Below are 14,135 nucleotides of genomic sequence, written 5' to 3'. Positions count from 1 at the left end.
CCAGAGACCCGGTGAGTTTTCAATCAGCTCCGTGTGTCCTGTCCGTCTGTCTGTCCGTCCGTCTGTCCATCCTCAGCAGCTCCTCCACATCCCCACAGCCTGACCTCTTCTATTATTTCATTGTTATTTTATGTTATCTTTTATTATTACTATTATTACTACTAGTACTACTAGTACTACTACTACTACTATCACTATTATTATTATTACTATTATTATTAATCGCGACATTCGCCTTGGAAGGAAGGCAAAGCCCATATCGCAACATTTGCCTCTGAAGGGCGAAGCTCATATTGTGACATTGATCTTTGAAGGGAAACCCCAAATCGCGACATTGGCCTTTGGAGGGAAACCCCCGTATCGCGATATTTGCCTGTGAGGTGAACCCCAAATCGCGACATTTGCCTTTGGAAGGCAAAGCCCAAATCGCGACATTTGCCTTGGAAGGGAAAGCCCAAATCGCGACATTTGCCTTTGAGGTGAGCCCCAAATCGTGACTGATTGGGCGGAGCAGGAGCCGCGGGGCTGTCCCGGCTGCTCGCGGGGGCAAAAATCCGAATTTCTCACCCTGAGGAGCCCCGGGGGTAAAATCCGAATTTCTCACCCTGCGGAGGGGTCGCTCCCGGCAGCCCGGGCACTGCTGGCTGTCCCGGAGCTCCAGAAATGCAGAAATGAGCCCAAAAAACCCCAGAAATGCAGAAATGCTCCAAAAACCCAGAAATTCAGAAATGATCCAAGAACCCCGAAATGCAGAAATCCGGGGGGGTTCAGCTCTGGAGAAGTTTGCAAACAGCCCGCGGTTGGTTTTCCTCCTGTTCCCGTTTTTCCACTTGTTTTTCCTCTCTTTTTCCCTCTTTTTTTTCTTCTTGTTCCTCTTTTCCCTCTGTTTTATCTCGTGTTTTTCTTTTTCCTCTTTTTCTTCCTCTTTTTCCCCTTTTTCTCCTCTTTTCCCACTTTCCCGGGAATCGCACGCCGGCAGGACCTGTCTCGTAGCCGGAGATTGATGTCGGGGCCGCTCATAAAATCTCAGATGAGAGGGGAGGGCAACAAAAATCCTCATAAATCGCCAATTGCGGTGGTCCCGCTGCCAGCTGGGACTGCGGCCACAGCAAAAGCTGCAAAAAACCCGGAATTTTCGGGATAAAACTTTAAAAATCACCTGGAAAACCTCCTCTGAGAGAGCCCCCAGAAGTCCAAATCTTCCCTTGGGCATCCTTCTTTTTTAATTTATTTTTCCTCTTTTTTTTTTTTTTTTTCTTGTATTTTTTAATTCAAAATTTTCTCTTCTTTCCTTTTATTTTCTTCTTTTCTTTTTTTTTTCCTTCTTTTTTTCTCTTCTTTTTTAGTTTTTTTTTTTTTTTTTTTTTTTTTTTGCTTTCTGTTTTGCCCTCCAGAGTTCTCATCCTGCAGGTGCAGCACACAGAAGTTTAAAAATTAAATAATAATAATTTTTAAAATGAAATATAAAGAAAAGGCCACGGGACCCCTCGAGGAGTCCCCACCATCCCAGGCAGCTCCAAAGAGATTTTTGCGGAGCCTCTTTCCCTTTTTCTTCCCCAAATTCCCCCTCGTCAGCACTTCGGGCCCGGGAGGGAGCGCCCACAATTAAAGGAGATAATTGGGGTGGGGAACAAAAGTAGCGATTCCAAAGGAAAAAAGGGGAGAAAAGGGGAAAAAAAAGCAATAAAAAGTGCAGACACCTAAATTCCTCAGCCCTGCCTTCCTCCCACTCGCCAGCCCCTCCTGGTCATGGGGTTTTTTAAATTCCACCCTAAAATCCCTAAAAAAATCCCTAAAAATAATCTCTAAAATCCCCAAAATTACTAAACATAAAATCCCTAAAATCCCTAAAATCCTCCCTAAAATCCCCTCTTGGCCATGTTTTTGGTGCCAGGAGAGGTAAAAATCGTAAATTTGGGGTTATTGATACGAGCAGTAGTAATTAGCTTCATTAACAGCCATCATAATTAACTTTATTAACAACCATCATAATTAACTTTATTAACAGCAATCACAATTATATTTATGGTCCCCCCCCTTCAGAGCCCTTGGGCCCCCCAGAACCCCTCAGGGCCCTGGGGTGAGCAAAGTTCCTCTGAGGTTACTCCGACTTGTAGCAACACTGAGCATGCTCAGAGTTCCACTTAAGTTACTCCGAGTTGTAGGATCAGAGAATTGCTCAAAAAAAAAACCCCAAAATTTTGGCGTTTGGGTTTTGGGGTGGTTGAGGAGAAGGGAAATTGGCTCTGAGGTGCTCGAAGTTCCACTGAAGTTGCTCTGAGTTGTAGCAACACCGAGCGTGCTCAAAGTTCCGCTGAAGTTACTTCGAGTTGCGGCCACAGAGAGTTTTGCTCAAAAGAAAACCCAAAACCCCCCAAAAATATTGGGGTTTGGTTTTTGGGGTGGCTGAGGAGAAGGGAGAGTGGGGGGAGCATCCTCTGGGGTACTCGAAATTCTGCTGAAGTTACTCTGAGTTGTAGCGACACTGAGCGTGCTCAGGGTTCCGCTGAGGTTACTCTGAGTTGTAGGAACAGAGAGAATTGCTCAAAAACTCCCCAATAATGTTGGGGTTTGGTTTTTGGGGTGGCTGAGGAGAAGGGAAATTGGCTGAGAAGGGAAATTGGCTCCGGGGTGCTCAAAGTTCCGCCGAAGTTACTCCAAGTTGTAGCAACACTGAGCATTGCTCAAAACACCCCAGAAACCCCCCAAAAATGCTGGGGTTGGGGGTGGCCGAGGAGAAGGGAAATTGGGGGAAACATCCTCTGGGGTGCTCAAAGTTCCGCCGAAGTTACTTCCAGTTGTAGCAACACCGAGTACTCAGAAACCCCAAAAATGGGGTTTGGGGTGGCTGCGAGGAGAAGGGAAATTGGCTCTGGAGCGCTGAAAGTTCCACCAAAGTTACTCCGAATTGTAGGAACAGCAAGCATTGCTCAAAACCGCCCCTTAGAGACGCCCCCCAAAAATTTTGGGTTTTAGGGTGGCTGAGGAGAAGGGAGATTGACTCTGGAGTGCTGAAAGTTCCGCCGAAGTTACTCCGAGTTGGAGAAAGAGCAAGAATTGCTCAAAACACCCCCAGAAATCCCAAAAATTTTGGGGCTTGGTTTTTTGGGGTGGCTGCGACAAGGAAAATGGAGGAGAGCATCCTCGGGGTGCTGAAAGTTGTGGAGTTACTCCGCTGAAGTTACTCCGATTTGTAGCCACACCAAACATTCAAAATCCTCCCAGAATTTGGGTTTATATTTTGGGGTGCCCTGGAGAAGGAGATTTGGGGGCGCCCCCTCAGCGAGGAGGGAGCGGGGAGCTGCCGGCCCGGCTCATTTGCATAAATTGACGCCTAATTGCTCATCACGTGGATCAAAGGCGCCGCCGCCGCCTCCTGCCCAGGCCGGGCCCCACAATTTCCATTCCCCAGCGCCCCCAACCAAACCCCAATTTTGGGGGGTCCCTGCTCCGAACCCCCTCCCATCGCCTCCGAGCCCCTCGCAACCTTCCCGCCATCATTTTCTGTTTAATTAAAATTTAATTTTAATTTTAATCCCAGCGGTTGCAGGGGGGGTTCGGGTGGTGCTGGTGAGGGGGGGAATTTCCGAATTATCTGTGAATAATCTCTGAATTATTTCCGAATTATTTCTGAATTATTTCTGAATTATTTCCGAATTATCTCCGAATTATCTCTGAATTTCTGGACGCTTTTTCTTTTTTTTTTTTTTTTTTCCTTCTCCTTTTTTTTTTTTTTTTTTTCCTCCCTTCTCCTCTCCCTTCTTCCCCTTTGCTCGAGCAGAGGCCATTGTTATCAGTGAGCAGCGCGTAGCAGAGGCCAAGTGGAACCTCCAGCGTTTGGCCATTCCCAAACCCCCCTCGGCTTCTCCCGCACGCCTCGCCAAAGCTGGGAAGCGTTCCTGATTTTTTTAATCATTTTTTATTTATTTATTTTTATCCCCCTTCCCCAAACGGAGAGCGAGCGAGACAATTTGAGCCGCCGTAACCGCCTGGCTGAACCCCCCCCTCCCCCTCTGTTTTATTTTTTTAAAAATATATATTTTTTTAAAATAACATTTTTACCAACCCATCCCACCCGCCACAAAACCGGATTGAATCTTTTCCTTTTTTTTTTTTTTTTTTTTTTATCCTTTTGACGCTTCGCCCGCGCGTTTATCCCCGTAACGTTTTGAAAGGAGCCAGAGAGAGAGAGAGAGAGGGAGAGAGAAAGACCAAAAAAAAAAAAAAGAAAAAAAAGAAAAAAAAGCAGCAAAAAGCGGGGAGTACCGGGAGGGAAGCGGGAGGGGGGGTCACTCCTCGCTTATTGATTGCGTGGATGCTGGATGTGAAAATATATTATGTCTGCCTGTGCTTGGCTCGTCAGAGACTAAGGTAAGCCGGACTCAAATAGGCTATCACTTTGTGAATGGCGGAGTATATGTCCCAATGATTTATGACCATATGACTCCAATCTCGGTTCAAGAAGAGTTCACAAGCTTTAGGCTTCCTTCCACGCAGAGCCTCTTTTGCAGCCCTCACCCACCGCCTGCATCTTTTTTTTTTTTAATTCCGCCACCCCCACCCTCTATTTTTTTCATTTATTTAGATTTTTTTCCGCCTTTCCGCGCGCTTTATTTTAATTTTTAATTTATTTTTTTCCGCCTCTCCCCGCGTTTTATAAATTGAATTTTATTTTCTGCCTCTCGCCGCGTTTTTAAATTTTTTAATTTTTTTCCGCCTCTCCCCGCGTTTTTCCAGCCGTTGGGGGAGATGTTGTTTTGGGGTGGGGGGATGGAGGAAGGGAAATTTTGGGGACGCTCCGTTGTTTTTGCCGGCGCGGGGCTCCGGGCTCGGCCCCAGCTCCCGCCCCATTGTTGCGGGGCGCGTTTGGGATGTTTTGGGACGGATCGGAACCGGAGCGAGCGGCGGGGCCGGGCCCGGTGGGGCTGCCGGGGGCGGGGGAGGAGAGAGGCGCTGCTCTTCCCCACGAGAGCGCTCGGATCGCGAAATTCGGATTTTCCAACATGGAGGGGCAGAAAATCCCTTCGGCCTCCGCTGCTTCCCTCCCCTCCCCCGTCTGATTCCTGCATTTCTATATTTCTGCATTTCTATATTTCTGCATTTCTACATTTCTGCATTTCTATATTGCCATTTTATCCCCGAGCATCCTCATCCTCCCCACACATCCTTTCGCTGCCTCACCTTTCCCCTCCCGATTCTTCATTCATTTTGTTTTTTTTTTTTAATTATTTAAATGGCCCCCAAATCCTCGCCCTCCAAAGTTGCAGGCAAAGAGTTTTTGGGGAATCGCTGCCCGAGTGAAACTCCCAGCGCCCGCCTTTAATTGGAGCGCGACATCATGGAATATTTATTATTCTGCCCGGGCTTTTTTTTTTCCTTTTTTTTTTTTTTTTTTTTTCTTTTTTTCCCCCCTTTTCCTAAGCAATTCCTTGGAGTAAATAATTAGGATTGCGGCCGTCCCGGGCGAAGATAAATGAGCGGCATTTGTGAGGCGCTGAGAGATGAGGTACAAAGCGGAGCCACGAGCGAGGCGGAGGGGGTTGTAAATTTATTTTATGGACGTTTAAAACAACAGGAACCCAAAAAAAAAACCCCAGGAAAAAAAAAGAATAATCGCCGTTATTTTTAGCTGCTTTGGCCGAGCCTCACGAGGCTCTGGTTTGGGATTCTTTCGCTGCTTTTTTGGGTTTTGTTTTTTTTATTTTTAAGTAAATCTTTAGCAGACAGAGAGGCCTTGGAGAAATTCCCACCTCTGCCCCCTCGCAGATATTTCCAGCGAACCTATTCATAATCAAGGCGCTGCTGTTTGTTAATTAATTAATTCACGGCTCGGGGAGTGGAGGCTACTTTTTAATAAGACAAATTTATCATGGCCAGGGAGGAGGAGGAGGAGGAGGAGAATAACTCGCAGCGAGGATCTGCCCTCGGCGCAGACAATAACGCATCTCCGAGGAAGATCCGATGCGGATTTGGGAATGCGGGAAGGATTTAATCAGGGTAAAAAAAATTAAATAAATAAATTTTCCAAAAGCCCCAGCGGTCCCTCCGCGGACGGGGTGAAGCAAACGGAGCTTCGGCGTGGCGTGACATAAAAACAGCAGCCAGGAAAAGGAGGGGAAAAATGTAATTTATTGTCGAGCTGGGGCTTCTGTAAAAGCCCCGGCACTTGAAAATATCGCGCTGGGCTTTATCTCGGCCGGGTTTGTTTTGTTTTGTTGTGCAGGATGAAAGAGGCCCAGATAAAATTGAATATACACGAGATACAATTACATATACAATGGATATCAATCCCCAAACAAACGCTCGCTGGCTCCTGAAGCAGAGAGGAGCCTCTGCCCTTTTTAAAAATCCCTCTGCCGGTTATTCCCAAGCAGTTTTCACATTTTTTGGGGTATTTCTGCTCTGTTTTAATGGAGGAGAAAGTTCCTGCTGGGAGAAAAAGGAAAGGGAAAAGAAAGAGATGGAGAAAAATCAGAAAAATCTCAGAGGGGAGAAAAAAGAGGTTTAATTTTGTGATTTTAAGCTTTGATTGGGGCTTTTTTAGACTTTTTGAGTTTGGATAGAGGAAAATCCAAGGGGTGCAAAGCGAGGAGCAAATGGCCTCGTGCAGTGTTTGTTTTCCAGAGAAAGAGAGAAAACAAAAATATCAAGCAACAACAGTGATGAAACCCCAGCGGGGTCGGGATCTGCTCCCCAGCTCTGGATTTGGGAGGAGAAACACAAAACCGTGCTGGGGAAAAAAATAGGAAAAAAAAAAGGGATTTATTTTCTAAATTGAACCTGTCAGAGACGGGAGAGAGACCCAGAGCAGGGCAGGGGCAGAAATCGCGTTTGGAATTCCTGCCTGCTCCGATCTGCTGGGAATCTTTGCCCTGAATTCCAGAGGCGCTGGGAGTTCCTGAGTAAACAAAAAACGGAGCCAAGTGTGCCGGGACAGCGTTACCTGGGGGGAAAACACGGATTTTCGGTGTTCCTGGGGAAAAAACACGGATTTTTGCTGTTCCTGGGGATAAAACACGGATTTCGCAGTCACCTGGGGATAAAACACGAATTTTTGCTGTTACCTGGGGCAAGACACGGATTTTTGCTGTTTGCAGCTCAAAAGCAAACAAACCCTGGGGATAAACTTTGAATTTCTGTGCTGGGAGGGTTCTGGGGGCTGCTCCGTGCGTGATTTCAGTAGGAAGAGCAGGACTTTGGTTGTTTTTGTGTTTTTGGCCGGCGATTCTCCACTCTGTGCTCTCGCGTTTGTGCTGATTTGGGGTTTAGCTGGGTGTGTAAATGTGTGAGTGACGCAACCCCCCAGGGGTGGTTTAGGGGATTTGTGCGCGGGGACAAATCCAGAATAAATCGATGTACAGAGGCCATCCCATGTGCAGCCACAGAGCGAAACGAGCAGTGAAAAGAGAAGCTCTGCCACCCCAAAACCCCCTCAAAAATCCAATTTCTCCGAGGCTGGGCAGGGTGAAATCTGCTGGCAGCATCTGTTCCCCCCCGTTCGGCGGGACCCTATTCATGTCAGGAGCCTTTCAGGCCCCAAGATGGATTCCTGGCACTATTATTGTGTTTTTTCTGCTAACCTTTCAGGTCAGCTCCCACCAGCCAGCTGGAGAGGGGCCGTCACGTGGCCTCGGGGTGCCAATGTTCTGCCATAGGGGTGTCAAGACCCTGGTAGCCAAAAAAGATGCAGAAGGCCTCGTACTACGACAGCTCCACGCTCTTTGGGGGCTACTCCTACGCCAATGGGTTCGGCTACGAGGGCGCCCAGCCGCCCTTCCAGGCCTCTTCCCACCTGGAGAGCGACTTCCAGAGGTCCTCCTGCTCCCTGCAGTCCCACGGCAAGAGTAAGGAGCTCAACGGGAGCTGCATGCGGCCCACGGAGCCGCCGGCATCGCCCAATGCCAACAGCGCCAACAGCGCCAACAATGCCGGTAAAAACAGCCCCGGGAAATCCAGCCTGGGCTCCAGCGGCAGCATCTCCAAGCAGATCTTCCCCTGGATGAAGGAGTCGAGGCAGAACTCCAAGCAGAAGAACGGCTCGCCCGGCGCAGGTAGATGGGGAGGCCGCGGTGACACGCACCGGCCTCGCCTGCTAGGAGATAGCAAGGTTAAACGGCAAAAGAATTGGTGAAGGAGGTCTGAGAGTGGCAAAGGGTTGGATGAGTTGGTTCAGGGAAAGCCAAAATTCTGATTTTCGTGCCCAGAATTCCAAAATGAGGTCTAAGAATCACAAAGGGTTGGAGGAAACAGTTCAGGGAAGGACCAAATTCCCGTTTTCCAGCCCAGAATTCCAAAGAGAGGTTTAAGGGTTGCAGAAATCAATTTAGGATAAACACAAATTCCTGTTTTACTGCCCAGAATCCCAAAGGGAGGAAGGAAGAGCTCACAAGGGTGAACATTTCCCTTCCCCTCTGGAGGTGTGAGGAAAGGACCCCGTGAGACCCCAGGAGGGTCCGGGCACTGCCCACCCACCCCTGGTTTATTTATTTATTTATTTATTTATTTATTTATTTATTTATTTATTTATGGGTTTATTTCAAACACAACCACGGGTGCCAAACCCTGGTTTGCCTGGTGGACACAAATTTGGGGAAAATGTTCTCCCAACTGCCCAAATCACCGCTAAAATTCTGTTTGGTGCCTTCCTGGCGCTCAGCGAGAGCAGGTGTGGTGCCACCTCAAAGTTCTCCCTGTGTCCCACAAAAAATTCAGATAAGTTCAGATAAAATCAAAAACTCAGTTTGGATTTGCCACAATTCAGATAAATTCAGATAAAAATCAAAAATTCAGCTCAGATTTGCCACAATTCAGATAAAACCCAAAAAAACACTGCGAAATTCAGATAAAGACCGAAATTTAGGCAGTTCACATAAACTCAGATAAAAACCAAAAATTCACAGATAAATACAGATAAAACCCAAGAATTCAGTTTGAATTCACCACAATTTTGACAAATGTGTTCACACAACCTCGTGGTGAGTGCTCCATCCCACATTAACACAATTTATGAAGTTTTCTTCTCACAGAGCCAAACCTTGGTGTCACACCTGTGTGCAACCCAAACCTTGGTGTCACACCTTTGTCCAACCCAAACCTTGGTGTCACACCTGTGTGCAACCCAAACCTTGGTGTCACACCTTTGTCCAGCCCAAACCTTGGTGTCACACCTGTGTGTAAACCACCCCCTCCCCACCCCGCAATAATTTGCCCCACAGCCACCCTGCCCTGCCAAACGTCATTTTCCAGAAAATTATCCGTGGGAAATAATCTCCTCCTCAATAAGGGGCCCTGGAATCCTCTCCTACATGACATGATCCAATTTTCATAAAGCAGGGGCAGCTTTGGAGAACAGGACTCTTAATAAACGCCACGGTTATGGAGTGCAGGCCGCGGCGCAGGGGCGAGGGGCAGCTTTATTAAGAAGCGACGCATTCAATTTCTGTGCCTAAGTAATTCTCTTTTATTTCATTCCGGGGGCGCGACAGAAACCTGCAGCGGCAGTGGAGGCGGCGGCGAGAAAAGCCCCCCAGGCTCCTCGGCCTCCAAGAGGGCGCGCACGGCCTACACCAGCGCCCAGCTGGTGGAGCTGGAGAAGGAATTCCACTTCAACCGCTACCTGTGCCGGCCGCGGCGCGTGGAGATGGCCAACCTGCTGAACCTCAGCGAGCGCCAGATCAAGATCTGGTTCCAGAACAGGAGGATGAAGTACAAAAAGGATCAGAAATCCAAAGGCATGGGCGGCTCCTCTTCTGGGGGGCCCTCCCCGGCGGGCAGCCCCCCGCAGCCCATGCAGGCCTCGGCGGGGTTCCTCAACGCCTTGCACCCCATGAGCGGCGCCTACGAGGCGCCGTCGCCGCCGTCCTTCGGCAAACCCCACCAGAACGCCTACGCCGTGCCCAACCCCGGCTACCAGGCGGCCCTGAAGGGTTGCCCAAACCAGCAGAAATTCGCCGGGGCCGCGGCGGCGGCGGCCGAGTACGAGCCGCACGTGCTGCAGGCCAACGGCGCGGCCTACGGCGCGGGCACCATGCAGGGCAGCCCCGCCTACGTCGGAGGGAACTTTGTGGATTCTCTGCCCGCCTCGGGCCCGGCCCTGTACGGCCTCAACCACCTGGGCCAGCAGCACCAGGCCGGCGCCATGGACTATGGAGGGGTCCCGCCGGGCCAGCCCCACGGACCGTGCGAGAGCCACGCCGCCTACGCGGAGCTCTCGTCGCACCACGCAACTTCTCAGGGCAGAATCCAAGAGGCGCCCAAGCTCACCCACCTGTGAGAGGGGAAGCTGGTGTTTTTGGGGGAAAAAAAGGGCGGTTTGGGTTTCAGGGATGGTTGTGTTGGGTTGCTTTCCAGCTTCACTCGTTTTGGTGGGGTTTTGGGGTTTGTTATGAGCACAAAGTGGTTTTGGGGTTTGTAATGACCACCAAGCGGTTTTGGTGGCTTTGGAAGGGAGGAACCTCCCGGGTTATGACAGAAAAGCTTCTGAAATGGGCTCGGGGTGGTTTGGTAGGAATCCTGCAGGGTTTGAGTGGGCAAATCTGTCATTTCTGAGCCATGTTTGTATCGTCACCAATAATTCCTGGATGCCGGGAAGGAGAAGAGTCCTCCAGCCAAGTTTTGGAGTGTCTGCATCCAAAGAACCCCAAAGCGATCCACCAGGAAGCTCTCCTCACTTTGAGTCCGTCTCCAGATCCGCCGGTGCTTTCCTCCCCAGCCCTCAGAGGAAGGGTTGTCCTTTTCTGCTGGAAAACGGAGAAATACAATTTCCCACTGGAAAAAGGAGAAATACAATTTCCAAGCGGAAAAGGTAAAAGCCCAATTTCTGACCGGAAAAAGGAAAAATCCAATTTCCCACCAGAAGTGGGAGAAATCCAATTTCCCATCTGAAAAGGGAGAAATCCGGTTTCTGACTGGAAAAGGGAGAAATCCAATTTCTGACCGGAAAAATCCAATTTCCCACTGGAAAAAGGACAAATCCCCTTTCCCACAGGGTAACTTCCCCCCGAATCCCCCAAACTTGCAAATCCCCAACCTGCCAAGGCCCCGGAGCCACGCTCGCCCCTCCAGGCCCTGCTCCCCCTCTCCTTTAAAAAACCTTTAAAAACTCTGGATAAGAGAGGTCCAACCCCAAAAAGGGTTGAGGAAATCGTTGGGAACGCCTAAATCCCCCTTTTTTCCCCCCACCCAAAATTCCAAAGAGAGGAAGAAAGAGCGGCCAGGCCTGAACATTTCCCTTCCTTCGCCTCTGCTGAGGCGAAATCTCAATTTCTGCTTTTGGGGAGGGTTTGGGTTTTTTTTTCTGGGGGTGTTTTTTTAGGGATGATGAGCAGAAAAAAACAGTAATTGGGGAAATCCTGAGCTTCTTTCCTCCTCTCCTTCGAGCTGACGTGAAACAGGGTATTTTTGAGCAGAGGGAATGTCCTCCCACGGAAGCAGAAGCCAAGGGATCCCTGGGATCTGCTGACGCTTTCCTGCCGGGACATCTTTGTTGCACTTAGAGTTTACATATAATGGGTATTAAAAAATAATAATAATAATAATTAAAAAAAGCAACTTTGAAGGGCTCTCAGCTCCGTCGAGGCGCCCTTCAGTTAGGTGTGTGTTCTGGTGAACATTCATATATATTTATTGGTTATAGCAGTTGAAAATATTTTCCTTTTTTTTTTCTTTTTTTGTATTATTTATCCCCCCCCCCCCAGACCATGTATTTATATGATGGAAAAGCAAGCAAAAAGAAACGACAAAAATAAGAATCAGGTGGTACTTTTTTAGTATTTCCTTCCAAGAAAAAGCAGAAAAAAGCAGAAAAAGAGCAAAAAACAACAAAAAAATAAAAAAAAAAAAAAAGGACATTGTGTTCCCCTTGTCATTGTACCACGAGCTCCTTTTAGTTATTGTAATTTAGGGAGAAGCAGTAGTTTTCTGTTCCCTCGGTACTTATGAATAATGTAATTAGTTCTTCTGGAGGCATGAGAGCAGAGCAGACCGGAATTGTTTCGTCCTGAATTAGAAGAATTTCATCGCGGCTCCCTCCCCTCCGCCCCTCCTCTCGCCGCTCTCCCTTTGTTCTTACAGTAGCTCTTTTCTTTCCTCCTGTCTGCCCAACAATTCCTCAATAAACTTTCTGCTCTCCGTTTTAGCTCGTCCTGTCCGTCCGGGTTTTTTTGGGAAAAAAAAAAAAAGGGATTTCAAGGGGAAAAAATAAAACTTGTTGAAGGGAGATGGGGAGGAAAAGGAGAGGGATGGAGAGCGGAGTTGGTTTGGGGTGAAATCCTGGGAATTCGGGCCCACAAAGAGGGATCACGTGGAGCCAGGCCCGGGCTGCCATTGGAGAGGGAAGGAAAACAAAGGAAAAAGGATTAATCATGAAAAATAATAAATAAAAACAAGGAGAGGGGAAAAAATAAATAAAGGAGAGAAGAAAACGTAAAGATGGCCCAGAGTTTCCATCCGGGGCCCTGGGAAGTGACGAGGAATGAAATCCATAATTTCTATGTTATTTAATTTAATATTAAATAATTCAATTCGGGCCAAAAGAATTGAATTCTGGCTAAAACAACGGAATTATTTCTGAAATAGAAATGTGTGGCACCCACGTGCGCCAAGCAGCACCTCCCGGGCCCCCCAAATTTGGGCCAAAAGAGGGAAAAAACTCCCAAAAAAGGTGAAAGCGAAAGGGGAGAAGAGCCCCGGGCCGGCAGGGAAAGCAGGCGGGGAAGCCGTGAATAATTTGCTTTTTCTGCTCTAAAGCCCTAAGAAAACTCCCATTAAAGCAGCGAGGGGCAATAAAAGTTTTATGGGCTGGGAAGGCTGAAAGGCTGGGGTGAGGAGGAGGAGGAGGAGGAAGGAGCGAGGGTTTTGGATTTTCATTGCGACCACGAGAAAAGGATGGAAAAGCTGGAAAAGGTACCCAAAAAAAGGAAAAAAAAATTTAAAATGAAAAAAAAAGGCGTTGGGGTGTAGAAGCAGCACGTGGGTTTTGTGTTTTGTACTTTATGTATTTTTATATTTTTTATGTAGTTTATATAGTTTATATATTTATATATATAATATAATACGTATAATATGTTATATATATTATACATTATATATTATATATTACACGTTTTATAGCCCATAACCTATATTTTATATAGTATTTTTTGTGTTATATAGTTTATCTTTATTTTTTATATTTTTTATTTTATTTTTTACATTTTATATTTTACATCCAATACCCTGCATTCCCTACACCGCATTTTCTACCTCACACTTCTACATTTCCGATATTTCACATTTTACTCTTTTCATCCACCTGTGTGCACAGCCAGCGCACATCCCCGAGGGATTAATAAAAACAAAGCTCCGGTGGAGAAAAACTCTCATGAGAAACCACACCGAGCTCCGATCCTGCCTCATAAACCAAGTTCCAGGTTAATGATTAAAAATTAAAATTATAAATAATTATAAATAATAACGGGATCTGGGGCAGTGGGACCACAAGGAACAATTCCCCATCCCGGCCTGTGAAATATTTTTAATTCAAAAATAAATTTTAAAATTTATTTTTAATAATAAAATTAATAAATTATCCCCGGGTGGGCCGGGATCATCTCGCAGAACGTTTCTCTCTGCCCGCTCCCATTCCCGGATTTTCCCGGCGCCATGTTGAGCCAGGGATTCCCAGGAAATGGTTAAAATCCGGGAAAAAGGGAAAAAAAGCAATTCCGGGGCGCGCCCTGGGCCCTCCCTCCCTGGCGGGCTCCGGAATTCATCCCAGGATGCGAAACCTCTCCCTCACCCGGGAGGTTTTTCCCCCTTTGCCTCCGTGTGATGAATGGGGGGAAAAAAATCCCAATTTCCCAAGAGGTTTTTTTCCTTTTTTTTTCCTTTCCCCTCTCTTTATTTTCCCCCCTCTTTTCATTTTCTCCTCTTTTCATTTCCCTTCTTCTAATTTTCCCTCTTTTCATTCCCCCCTCTTCTAATTTTTCCATCTTTTCATTTTCTCCCCCTTTTAATTCCTCCCCCTTTTCATCCCCCCACTTTTAATTTTCTCCCCTTTTCATTTCCCCCCCTCTTTTCGTTTTTCCATCTTTTCACTTTTCCATCTTTTAGTCTCTCCATATTTTCATTTTCTCCCCTTTTCATCCCCCCATTTT

General features: G+C 47.4%; 1 protein-coding gene across 2 annotated transcripts; it reads left to right on the top strand.

The window, feature by feature from the left end:
• The first annotated feature begins 7,684 nt into the window (after nucleotides 1-7,684).
• Nucleotides 7,685-10,273, top strand: HOXB3 (homeobox B3). Of its 2 annotated transcripts, none has more exons than XM_058041873.1 (2): nucleotides 7,685-8,051; nucleotides 9,507-10,273. In XM_058041873.1, exons 1-2 carry the CDS (start codon nucleotides 7,685-7,687, stop codon nucleotides 10,271-10,273), a joined length of 1,134 nt encoding a protein of 377 aa, XP_057897856.1. The 2 variants fall into 2 exon arrangements, with proteins under 2 accessions (XP_057897856.1, XP_057897855.1); XM_058041872.1 differs by having other exon boundaries at nucleotides 9,486-10,273.
• The last annotated feature ends 3,862 nt before the right edge of the window (nucleotides 10,274-14,135 follow it).

Source organism: Melospiza georgiana, chromosome 28, assembly GCF_028018845.1.
Source record: "Melospiza georgiana isolate bMelGeo1 chromosome 28, bMelGeo1.pri, whole genome shotgun sequence".
NCBI lineage: Eukaryota > Metazoa > Chordata > Aves > Passeriformes > Passerellidae > Melospiza > Melospiza georgiana.
Note: the sequence above shows the minus strand (reverse complement) of the source record. Positions and strands in the feature narration are given on the sequence as shown.